A 12,120-nucleotide genomic window follows, 5' to 3' on the forward strand; every position below is an offset into this window, starting at 1 on the left:
GTTCCAGTATTGTTGGTTCAAGTGAATGTTGAAAAGAAAAAGAAATGAGCTACATTTGATGTCCAAATAGGCGACTTATGGATCCTTTTATTGCTGCTTCATTTGCTGTTTTAATTTGTTTAAAACTTGAGTAATACTAATAGTTCAAAGAGACACGATCACTAAGTCACAGTGTTGGGGAGTATCAGATTACATGTACCGGAGTTACGTAATCAGAGTACAAATGATGAGTAACTGTATTCAGTTACAGTTACTGTTTCAGTGAGTGGTAATTGGATTACAGTTACTTTGTTGAAATAAATGGATTACACAGTGGTATTTTCCTGTTTTCACATTTTGGGCTATTCCCTTTTTTTTTTGGTAATTCCACTCATTGCCGGACTCTAAACTAGGTCTAAAACCAGGTCTAAATTAGGTCTAAACCAGGACTAAAGCAGGACTAAAACCAGGTCTAAACCAGGTCTAAACCAGGACTAAAACCAGGTCTAAAACCAGATCCAGACCAGTTCTAAACCGGGTCTAAACTAGGTCTAAAATCAGGTCTAAACAAGGTCTAAACCAGAACTAAACCAGGACTAAACCAAGACTAATACCAGGTCTAAACAGGACTAAACCAGGATTAAAACCAGGACTAAACCTCTCCTCCTCTTCTATGAATAATATTTTTAATTTGGTTAACTAAAGTCTGGGCTTTTCATTTTCTTTTAGCAGACAAAACATCTTATGTGAAGATTTCCTCGTCTTTGCTACTTTACCGCAAATCAAGTAATCCAAAGTATTCAGATTACGTTACTCACTTTAAGTAATTTAATGGATTACGTTACAAACTACATTTTGGGGTATGTAATCTGTAATCTGTAGGGGAATACATTTTAAAAGTCACCTTCCCAACACTGTCAAATCCACCTTTATTTGTGATTTATGAATAATTTCTATTGACTTGGGAGAAGGTTTGCGACTGGGAAAGACTGATGTATATAGGGTTAAAGATGTATTAGATCATCCAGTCCAGCAGAGGGCGCGTCCCGACGTCAGTTCCATAAAGTCTGCACGTGATAACAACAGAGAAAGATCCAACAAAAACAATCGGAAAACAACAACAACAACAGTCCCACAGAGTCCGTCACGAGTCTGTTGTCCTTCACTGTCCCCGCTCGTGTCCCCGCGCAGGTCCCCGCGCAGGTCCATGCTCTCTGCGGTGCTCGTGGCCGCGGTCGTGGGCGGTGGTGTCCTGGTTCTCCTCCGCCGGCTCTTTCCGCAGCAGAAGCCCGCAGAGCCGCTCCGCTTCCCCGCCGGAGCCATGCGCGGGAAGACGGTCATCATCACCGGGGCCAACAGCGGCATCGGGAAGGCCCTGGCCGGGGAGCTGCTCAAGCTGCAGGCGCGGGTCATCATGGCGTGTCGGGACCGGGGCAGGGCGGAGGAGGCGGCCCGGGAGCTGAGGAGCCAGGCCGGGCAGGAGCAGGGGGAGCTGGTCATCAAACTCCTGGACCTGGCCTCGCTCCGGTCCGTGCGGAGCTTCTGTGAGGAGATCACCAAGGTGAGAGGAGTGAGAGGGTTCAGTGTCTCTACAGGGTGACCAGATGTCTCTATTGACCCGGGACAGTCCCAGTTTTGAGCCTGTGTGCCCTTGTCCCAGCAGATTTATCCAAAACCACTGATTTGTCCCAGTTTTATAATAAAAAAATGTCCCAAAACCACTGATTTGTCCCAGTTTTATATAAAAAAATGTCCCAGGTGTCCCTATTTTTGACCAATCTGATCCTTGAGTCACTGTTTTTAGGACTTGACTTCATAAAATGGACTAAGACTTGGGACTCGACTTGGACTTGAGGCCTGTGACTTAAGAAGCACTTTTAAATCTGAATTATTTCTATTCTGACTGTAATAATTCACACTAAGATCTTGTCAAGACATTTAAAAAGGGAACAAAAATGCATTTCTACAACTCTAATATACTCTAAAAATATTCATATTTAAATATACTATGACTTTATAAGTACAATTTATCTTAAAAATCATATAAAGTGCAAAAATCAAAGCTTTACTTTGGTTTAAACACTTGAAATGACTTGAAGCTCAAAGCAGACGACTTGGACTTGACTTGGACTTATGAGCCAGTGACTCAAGACTCAACTTGGGACTTGACTCGGACTTGAAGTCAGAGACTTGAGACTTGCAAAACGACAACTTGGTCTCACCATACATTGTCATTTATTTTGGTAAAATGACCAAAACACAAAGAAAATGTGACTATACTGACTCATTTTAGTGCCTAGTGCATAACAAATTTCCTTTAATTATGCACTAATTTCACAATTTTATTATTACCAACCACCACGAACCAGGGATGTCCCAGTTTTTTTATTTTGAAAATCTGGTCACCCTAATGTAATAAGAGGTCAAACGGGAAAACTGTGAATATTGACAACATTATAACGTGAAAGGATGTTCACGGTTAATACGGTTCTGAAATTAATGATCTCAAAGTTTTTCATCACTAAAAGAGACTACGTGGCCCACAGAGTCTAAAATTCTCCCCCATAATATAAGAGAAACATGGTTAGGGTGACCTGACGTCCCTATTTCCTCGGGACAGTCCCAGTTTTGAGCCTGTGTCCCCTTGTCCCAGCAGATTTATACAAAACCACTGATTTGTGCCAGTTTTATATTTAAAAAATGTCCCAGGTGTCCCTATTTTTGACCAATCTGATCCCCGAGTCAATGTATTTAGGACTTGACTTGATAAAATGGACTAAGACTTGGGACTCAACTTGGACTTGAAGGTCAGTGACTTGGGACCTGATTCAGATTTGAGGCCTGTGACTTAAGAAGCACTTATAAATCTGAATTCTTTCTATTCTGACTGTAATGATTCACTCTTAAGATCTTGTCAAGATATTTAAAAAGGAAAAACTTGCATTTCTACAACTGTGATATGCTCTATAAATACTCATATAAATATACTATGACTTTTTAAGTACAATTTATCTTAAAAGTCATATAAAGTGCAAAAATCTAAGCTATATTTGGTACTTTTTTGGATTAAAGACTTGAAATGACTTGAAGCTCAAAGCAGACGACTTGGACTTGACTTGGACTTATGGGCCACTGACTCAAGACTCAACTTGGGACTTGATTCGGACTTGAGGTCAGAGACTTGAGACTTGCAAAATGACAACTTGGTCCCATCAAACATTGTCATTTGTTTAGGTAAAATACAGAAAAGCTGCTGGAAAACAACCAAAACACAAAGAAAATGTGACTATACTGACTCAAATTAGTGCAGAGTGCAGAACAGTTTTATTTAATTAAGCACTAGTTTCACAGTTTTATTTTTAATAACCATCACAAACTGAAGGTGTCCCTGTTTTTTATTTTGAAAATCTGGTCACCCTAATTTAATACAAGGCCAAAAGAAGACAATACGATGGGCTGCAGGAACGTGAAAGGCTGTTCAGGGTTAATACGGTTCTGAAATGAAGCATCACAGAGTTTTTCATTACTAGAAGAGACGTGGCCCACAGAGTCTAAAATTCTTCCCCATAATTTAAGAGAAACATGACTAGGGTGACCTGACCTCCCTATTTCCTCGGGACAGTCCCAGTTTTGAGTCCTGTGTCCCTTATCCCTGCAGATTTATCTAAAACCACTGATTTGTCCCAGTTTTATACAAGAAATGTCCCAAGTGTCCCTATTTTTGAACAATTTCATCCCTGCCAACAGTAGAGAGAGACATAAGTTGTCATTTGTTTAGGTAAAATACAGAAAAGCTGCTTAAAAGTGACCAAAACACAAAGAAAATGTGACCATACTGACTCACACTGGTGCTGAGTGCTTAAAAAAATGTCCTTAATTACGCACTCATTTCACATTTTTACTATTAACAACCAACACAAATTGAGAGTGTCTCAGTTTTTTATTTTATTTTGAAAATCTGCTCACCCTATTTTAATTTTCAAATGGGAAAACTGCGAAGACTGATCCAGTTTTATACAAGAAATGTCCCTATTTTTGACCAATTTGATCTAAACTAGGACTAAACTAAGACTAAACCAGGACTAAAACAGAACTTTCACATTTCTTGACTAATCTGATCCCCTCAAACAGTAAATAGGAGCATAAATTGTCATTCATTTGGTCAAAATACAAAAAAATGTGTTTGAGAATGACCATAAAGTAAAGAAAATGCAGCGTCAGAAGTCCCTGGACAAAGTACAAAGTTACACAGTCTTTTCACAATTTTATTTATACCAACCTTCCCAACCCTTGTGTGTTGTAGTTTAGAAATTTAGAAATCTGGTCACATTATGTTTGTTTACTTCTCGTGTGAGCTCCATTAGACGACCTGTGGTTTGCTGCTTTGGCTTTGGCCTTTCTGACCTTATTTATTTCCAGTGCAGATTTGAGTAAATGTGTTCTGCTCGTGGCTCCTGACATAAGCTCTGTCCAAATGCTGAGCTCAGTTAAAAAACACACGGCACAATAGAGAAGAGGGGGAGCAGGGGGAACCAAAACTAATACGGTACATGCCCTTGGACCTGTTTTCTGACTCTGAAATACGTTACTATGCAGAAAAAGCTTTTGTTTTTCTTGTTCTGCTTCAAGGAGAGGTGAGAGTCTAAAACAGCGATGTCCAAACTTTATCATTATTATTTATTACTAAGAATTTGTCGATACGATACATACCTCGATACAGTGAGCTTTCGATTTGATACGATATATATTTTTCAAGTTGATTCAATATGGTTCAATAAAAAATTAATAAAAAAGTCTTTGTTAAACCACTTCCTGTGCAAAGTTCATATGAAACACAAACATTTTAATCATCAAAACACTGAAAATATCAAATGTGTCGCATAAATGAGTTTCCAAGTGACAAAACTGTATCACTGTAACAAAATAATTTAGTGAAATATACCAAATAATACTCTCGGTGATATATCGATACAACAGCCCACGATATTGATACTGTATCATCACATTCAACGATACGATATATCGATATTTAGATATTTTTGCACACCCCAAGTGGTCAATAATATATGAGTTATTCAGATGAGTGTATTTTCCATGGTGATAACAGAGCCACTGTAACTTTAATAAGGCTTGGAACATTTATTTTATTTTAGGTTTGTGTCTAAAATGTAATGTGATGTCGTTGCGGTAGTAATAGAGGTACTTAAATTAGCTAAGTCTATATTTGCTGTAAAAGGTTCTACTCATGATCATTTAAGATAAGGTAAGATAATCCTTTTTTGTCTCCCATAGTTGAAAATTGTCTTGGGTCAGGGGGTAACATGCTTTATCAAAAAACAAACACCATAGAACAAAAGCAGATATGAGACCAAGTATGACCACGAGTGATGCACCAACAGGACCTTTAAATTATTCTTTACAGGCAAACCCTTTGCATTCTTGCCTTGTGTTAATAATTGCACACTCCCTGAGTCTATGTACAGTTTTGATTCAGAGTATTTGAGTTAATAATACAGCAGGAGGTCAGAGGGCCAAGGACATTTGGTTTGGACACTCCTGATCTAAAAGTACAAACTGAAGTCCAGGTAAGAATGTGTGAAAATATCAATATATCGTATCATTTAATGTGATGATACAGTATCGATATCGTGGGCTGCTGTATCGATAAATGACCAAGAGTATTTTTTGGTATGTTTTGCTAAATTATTTTGTTACAGAGCCACAGTTTTGTTTGTTTAGAGGAAGGAAACTCGTTTATGCAACACATTTAACATTTTCACAGTTTTGATGATTAAAATGGGACGTCTTTTGTATTAACTTTGCACAAGAAGTGGTTTTACAAAGACTTTTAGTATCACAGCCATCATTTAGCCTTTATTTTTTAATGAATCGTATCAAATCGAAAGTGCACTGTATAGAGATATGTATCGAGGTATGTGTTGTATCGGCAACTTCTTAATGATTCCCAGCCCTAGTGACAGGGTAAAAACAAAAAACTAAATAATACTTTTCAAAATAAAATGTCAAAATGATAAAATTCACATATAAGTTATAATGAAACATAATCCGGTGTGTTTACATTCATGTTGTGTCATGTTTGTCCATTAACATGCTCTGTCCCAGTCAAATAAAAAAAATAATAAAATTAAATACAACCAGGAAATAATAATTAATGCATTTTAATTCCGCTACACAAACTTAATTTTGATTTGTGCAAACCTGTACCAGCCTTTTTCCAGACTATAAACAATAAGATTAAATGCATATCAATTGTTCAAAAATATGCACAATTTGAACCTATTCAGTCTTTTCTTCAGTGTAGTTGAGGTTCTGCTAAAAAGTTTACTGGGTTAAAACTGTGATTAAAAGTCCACTTTATTCCCATTGTTGTTGTAAACCCATGTTTGACCACTAGGCGTCAGTGTAGGACCACACTGTCCACTCAGAGACACATCCACAGCTCTGTCGCCTTCACAGATGCTTCAGTGTCTCTCCTGAAAGACTCTGGGTTTATTAAATATTGAACCTTTTGAGTTTTCAGTTTAGTCATTTGTATTGAAGACCCTGTTCATGTACTATGTGACATCACTCAGAAAATGTGTTAATTGCCCAGAATTATCCATAAGTATATTCTAGGGATGTAAATATAACCAAAATATCATCAAAATTCTTACAATAATATCATGGACCATCACAATATATCGAATTACAAGTTTCTTTGCTTAAATTAAGAGTTATGGTGCAGCGAGAGCGGAAAAAAAGACAGAGGGAACTACATAGACCATGATCCTTTGCTCCATTTCAGTGCAAACTACAAGAAGAAATAACAGTTCTAAGCACTTTTAAGTTTTAGATCTTTGGATTAAGTCTTGTCACGGCATTTTTTTGTTAGCCTCCACAAAATATCTCAATAAATATCGTACAGTGAGGTTCATACCGTGACGATATCGTATCGTGAGACTTGGGTATCGTTACACCTCTAGTATATTCAGATGTTTGGGGCTCAGTGGTGGAGCTTTCACCTACAAACCCAGAGAGCGATGGTTCAATCTCTGCCAGAGGTTTTTTTTTTTTTTACGACTTCAGACTTGACTTGATAAAATGGACTAAGACTTGGGACTCGACTTGGACTTGAAGGTCAGTTGGGGACTTGAACTACATAGACCATGATCCTTTGCTCCATTTCAGTGCAGACTACAAGAAGAAATAACAAGTCAAGATAATAATAATAATAATAATAAGTCAGACTTGAGTCACTATTTTTATGACTTGAGACTTGACTTGATAAAATGGACTAAGACTTGGGACTCGACTTGGACTTAAAGGTCACTGACTTGGGACTTTACTCGGACTTGAGGCCTGTGACTTGAGAAGACTTGAGAAGCACTTTTAAATCTGAATTCTTTCTATTCTGACCGTAATGATTCACATTAAGATCTTTTCACAACATAAAAAAATAATAATAATACATTTCTACAACTCTTATATACTGTATAAATATTGAAATATAAATATACCATGAATTTTTAAGTACAGTTTTGTCATATAAATTGCAAAAATCTGGTTTAAAGACTTGAAATGACTTGAAGCTCAAAGCAGACGACCTGGACTTGACTTGGACTTATGGGCCAGTGACTCGAGACTCGACTTGGACTTGCCTGTATTTGACTTGGGACTTGACTCAGACTTGAGGTCACAGACTTGAGACTCGCAAAACGATGACTCGGTCCCACCTCCAACCTGTGCCTGCTGCTGTGTCCTTGGGCAAGACATTTCGCCAACTCTGGTCATTTTTCTGTATGAATCTGTGTGTGTCTCGATTACATTTTTAATATCTTGGTCCAATTATGACACAGTTTGACTCGTGAACACTTTTGCTTAGGTTGAAATTTTAGTATCATGACTTCCTCTTGAAAACTGGCTCCACCTCTTCATATTGTCATACTTTTTTGTTTACGGTGGTTTTATTTGTACATATTTGTGGCTGTATTTAGTGTGTTTTTGTGTCGTTGATATCACAGAGCTGTGGGTTGTGATAGGTGCAAACGGAAATTCCCAGCGCGCTCCGACCTCAGGACAATAGAGGATTACTCAAACATGAATCACTCGCATACAGCTCTGAGTAAGATCGTGATGAGGCACAAAACACAATATGTTTAAAATCTCAGAAAAGATGTGGTTTTGCATAAAATGTTTCGTTTAAAGCAGCACGGTGTCACTGTCTGGAGGTGGAATTTCACTGGGAAAATTTAAGATCCAGTATTGCGCAAAATAGACTCTTGTGAGCTTTAAGACTTGGGCTGCGTTTAGATGATGAAGCTCTGAACAGAAGACGCAAAAGTGATGTCGTGTTTTCACTTTTTGTTCCATGTTTAGACGAGCGTTTTCGGGAGTAAATCTGCGTGCATACGGTGACGCAAAAGTGTGTGAAATTCGATATGCATGCCAGGTTTCTGTGTACTGTATGTATGTGACATAAACGTGTACGCGACCTGAGCAGATCTGACCAGAGTTTTGCGTCTTGGGCAGTGTAGACGGAAATGCTACGGCGGAGCGTATTCAACTTTTACACTCTGGAGGGTGGTTTCAGATTTGTGCATTTTTAAGCCCCAAAAATGCCGTCACCGTCTAAACTAAAGGCATTTCCTATAAAATATTTTGTCCTTTTTACCCACAAGGTTCTTAGTTTAATGTTGTTACCTCCTCAAAAACAAACCTGGAGTTGTGTTTTGTTTCATTCCACCTTGTGCTTTCTGAAGCTGTAGTTTTTGAGTTACCTTTTACCTTTAGTTCAGTAAAGACAAGTATTGGAAGACAATTCCAGGGCTGAAAATCTCCAAATGATTCTAGTAAAGGGGCATGGAGTGTAAAAACACAGTGGAGCACTTCCTGTATTACCACATGACATCACAAGGTGGAACAAAGTGTTTTCTGCTTGAGAGAGGAACCTAAATCTGCAGGGTTTGTGAGTTAAACATGTGTGAATGAAACAAAACACAACTCCAGGTCTGTTTGTGATGAGCAAACAACATTATAACAAATAAAAAGTGTAAGGGCCCTTTAAATCCATCCATCCATTTTCTTCCGATTATCTGGGGCCAGGTCGCAGGGGCAGCAGTCTAAGCAGGGACTCCCAGACTTCCTTCACCCCAGACACTTCCTCCAGCTCCTCCTGGGGGACTCCAAGGCATTCCCAGGCCAGCCAAGAGACATAGTCCCTCCAGCGTGTCCTGGGTCTTCCCCAGAGCCTCCTTCTGGTGGGACATGCCTTGAACACCTTCCGAGGGAGACACCCAGGAGGCATCAGAACAGATGCCCGAGCCTCAAGCTGCTCCTCTTGTCGTGGAGGAACAGCGGCTCTACTCCGAGCTCCTCTCGTGTGACTGAGCTCCTCACCCTGTCTCTAAGTAGGCGCCCAGACACTCTGCAGAGGAAACTCATTTCGGCCGCTTGAATCTGCGATCTCGTCCTTTCGGTCATTACCCAAAACTCATGACCATTGGTTTAAACCATATTTTGGAATATTCTCCATAGATTAGATCAGGGGTGTCAAACTCAAATTCACAGAGGGCCAAAATTAAAAAGTGGGACTTAAGTCGTGGGCCAAACTACATATTTTTTGAAAAATTTGAGATATGTAATATTAAATCTTTTCTTAATAAAATAAATGTTTAATAATAGTTTTGCTTAAACATTGAATCCAGAACTATAAAATATAAAATAATAACAACATTTTAAATAAATAATGTCTCTATAGCCTGTAGCCAGGTTGATATGATCTCGCGGGCCAAATATAATTATATCGTGGGCCAAATTTGGTCCCTGGGCCTGAGTTTGACCTGTCTGGATTAGATAATAGTCAAAGAAGCAACATACAACAATATAAGTCAGGTTTGTGAAGATGTAAGCCTGCACAGAGTAAGAACACAAGTTTTTCTAAATCAAAAAACAGATTTTTATTTATTTATTTATTTTTACCCTAAAACAGGGGTTCTTAACCTTTTCAATTTTGGGGCCCAACTTTTTCTGAACAAAGTATCCTGGGGCCCTATCTCATATTAAATGCAATATATTGTACTGATTGTGGGGCTCCAAGGAGGTGGTTCTTGTTCTACTTTGGGCCCCAACCCTATAGTTAAGAATCACTGGCCTAAAAGTTACACAGCGAGGCTTTAAATACATTTTCTCTTACAGCAATAACCGTATTTCCATCTCTTTCCACTCAGGAGGAACCCAAAATCGATGTGCTTGTGAACAACGCGGGCCTGTACCAGTGCCCTTACACCAAGACCGAGGACGGCTTCGAGATGCAGCTCGGCGTCAACCACCTGGGCCACTTCCTCCTCACCCACCTCCTCCTGGACCTGCTCAAGAAGTCCGCCCCCAGCCGCGTCGTCGTCGTCTCCTCCAAGCTCTACAAATACGGCTCCATCAACTTCGACGACCTCAACAGCGAGACCGAGTACGACAAGGCCTTCTGCTACAGCCAAAGCAAGCTCGCCAACTTGCTCTTCACGCTGGAGCTCGCCAAAAAACTGGAAGGGAGCGGCGTGACGGTCAACGCGCTCACCCCCGGCATCGTGAGGACCAACCTGGGCAGGCACGTCGCGATCCCGTTTTTGGCGAAACCGCTGTTCAACCTGGCGTCCATGGCGTTCTTCAAGAGTCCGCTGGAGGGAGCGCAGACGCCGTTGTACCTGGCTTGCTCGCCGGAAGTGGAAGGCGTGTCCGGGAAGTGCTTCGCCAACTGCAAAGAAGAGGAATTAACGCCGGCGGCAACGGACGAGCAGGCGGCGAAAAGGTTGTGGGACGTCAGCTGTCGGATGGTGGGGATCACGGAGGAGTGAAGGAGGACTTTTGGGGACGTTTTGGGACTCTCGCCTCGGACTAAAAAGATGGACTAGTTTCGAGACGCTGAGGGAGGAGTGTAATTTGCAGTGTTGATGAAATGACCTATTAAAGTTTGAGCGATTTTATGTCAAAAGTTTCAAATCGTGGCTTTTTTTTTAGGGAGGGGCGAGGTCTGGAGGACGAAACGGAAGAGTGAGGGGGAAGGTCTGAAAACTCAAAACTACCATGAACTGTCAGATTAATTGAAGGAGAAGGATGAGTAATGCGTTTAAGTGTTTCTGTGAGTAAAATGAAACACAAATGAACGATGGCTTCCTCCCACCAGCTTCTTGTCACTGGATGAATGCTCCTTCACAAAGTGTGATTCATCCAGCGAGCTGCCAGTCCAAAACTCACAGAACCAAACCATTATTTAGCTCCAAACCATGTGTAAGACGAAAAAGTGATATTTTAGTTGTGGGTTTATATCAGTTTCTGTATGTACGGACAAACCTCCTTGTCGGAGCCTGATGTAACAACAATCGAAATATTGTGTATTTAACCATTAAACCAGGACTAAATCAGGTCTAAACCAGGACTAAACCAGAGCTGAACCAGAACTGAACCAGGACTAAACTAGGACTAAACCAGGACTGAACCAGGACTGAACCAAGGACTAAACCAGGACTAAACCAGGTCTAAACAAGGACTAAACCAGGTCTAAACAAGGACTAAACCAGGTCTAAACCAGGTCTATACAAGGACTAAACCAGGTCTAAACCAGGACTAACCCAGGTATAAACCAGATCTAAACCAGGACTAAACCAAGACTGAACTAGGTCTAAACCATGTCTATACAAGGACTAAACCAGGACTAAACCAGGACTAAACCAGGTCTAAACCAGGTCTATACAAGGACTAAACCAGGTCTAAACCAGGACTAAACCAGGTCTAAACCAGGTCTATACAAGGACTAAACCAGGTCCAAACCAGGACTAAATCAAGACTGAACCAGGTCTAAACCATACAAGGTCTAAACCAGGACTAAACCAGAACTGACCCAGGTCAAAACCAGGTCGAAACTAGATCTAAACCAGGACCAAACCAGGACTAATCTTGGACTAGAACTTGGAATCTAGGACCGCCCCTGAGAGAACCCCGAATCCGTAGAACAGGATGATTGGTCTGCAAGGCACGATCGGGCGTCAGCTGCGTTTAGCTCCGTGGAGCGTGGAGTTCTGCGTCTGTCCTTTTGCCCACGGTCACCTGACGGTCTACACGGGCACGTCTCTGGCGTTTCACCGCTGCTGA

The 12,120-nt window shown here is 40.4% G+C and overlaps 1 protein-coding gene across 1 annotated transcript; it reads left to right on the forward strand.

Annotated features, from left to right (window-relative positions):
• Window positions 1–1,040: 1,040 nt before the first annotated feature.
• Window positions 1,041–10,963, forward strand: LOC110162759 (retinol dehydrogenase 14). The gene is made up of 2 exons (XM_020927655.2): window positions 1,041–1,540; window positions 10,206–10,963. The coding sequence occupies exons 1-2, from the start codon at window positions 1,187–1,189 to the stop codon at window positions 10,824–10,826; spliced, it is 975 nt and encodes a 324-aa protein (XP_020783314.2). The 5' UTR covers window positions 1,041–1,186; the 3' UTR covers window positions 10,827–10,963.
• Window positions 10,964–12,120: the final 1,157 nt, after the last annotated feature.

This window comes from Boleophthalmus pectinirostris, unplaced genomic scaffold (assembly GCF_026225935.1).
Source record: "Boleophthalmus pectinirostris isolate CB_2022bp ecotype Guang Dong unplaced genomic scaffold, ASM2622593v1 HiC_scaffold_13, whole genome shotgun sequence".
Lineage (NCBI taxonomy): Eukaryota > Metazoa > Chordata > Actinopteri > Gobiiformes > Gobiidae > Boleophthalmus > Boleophthalmus pectinirostris.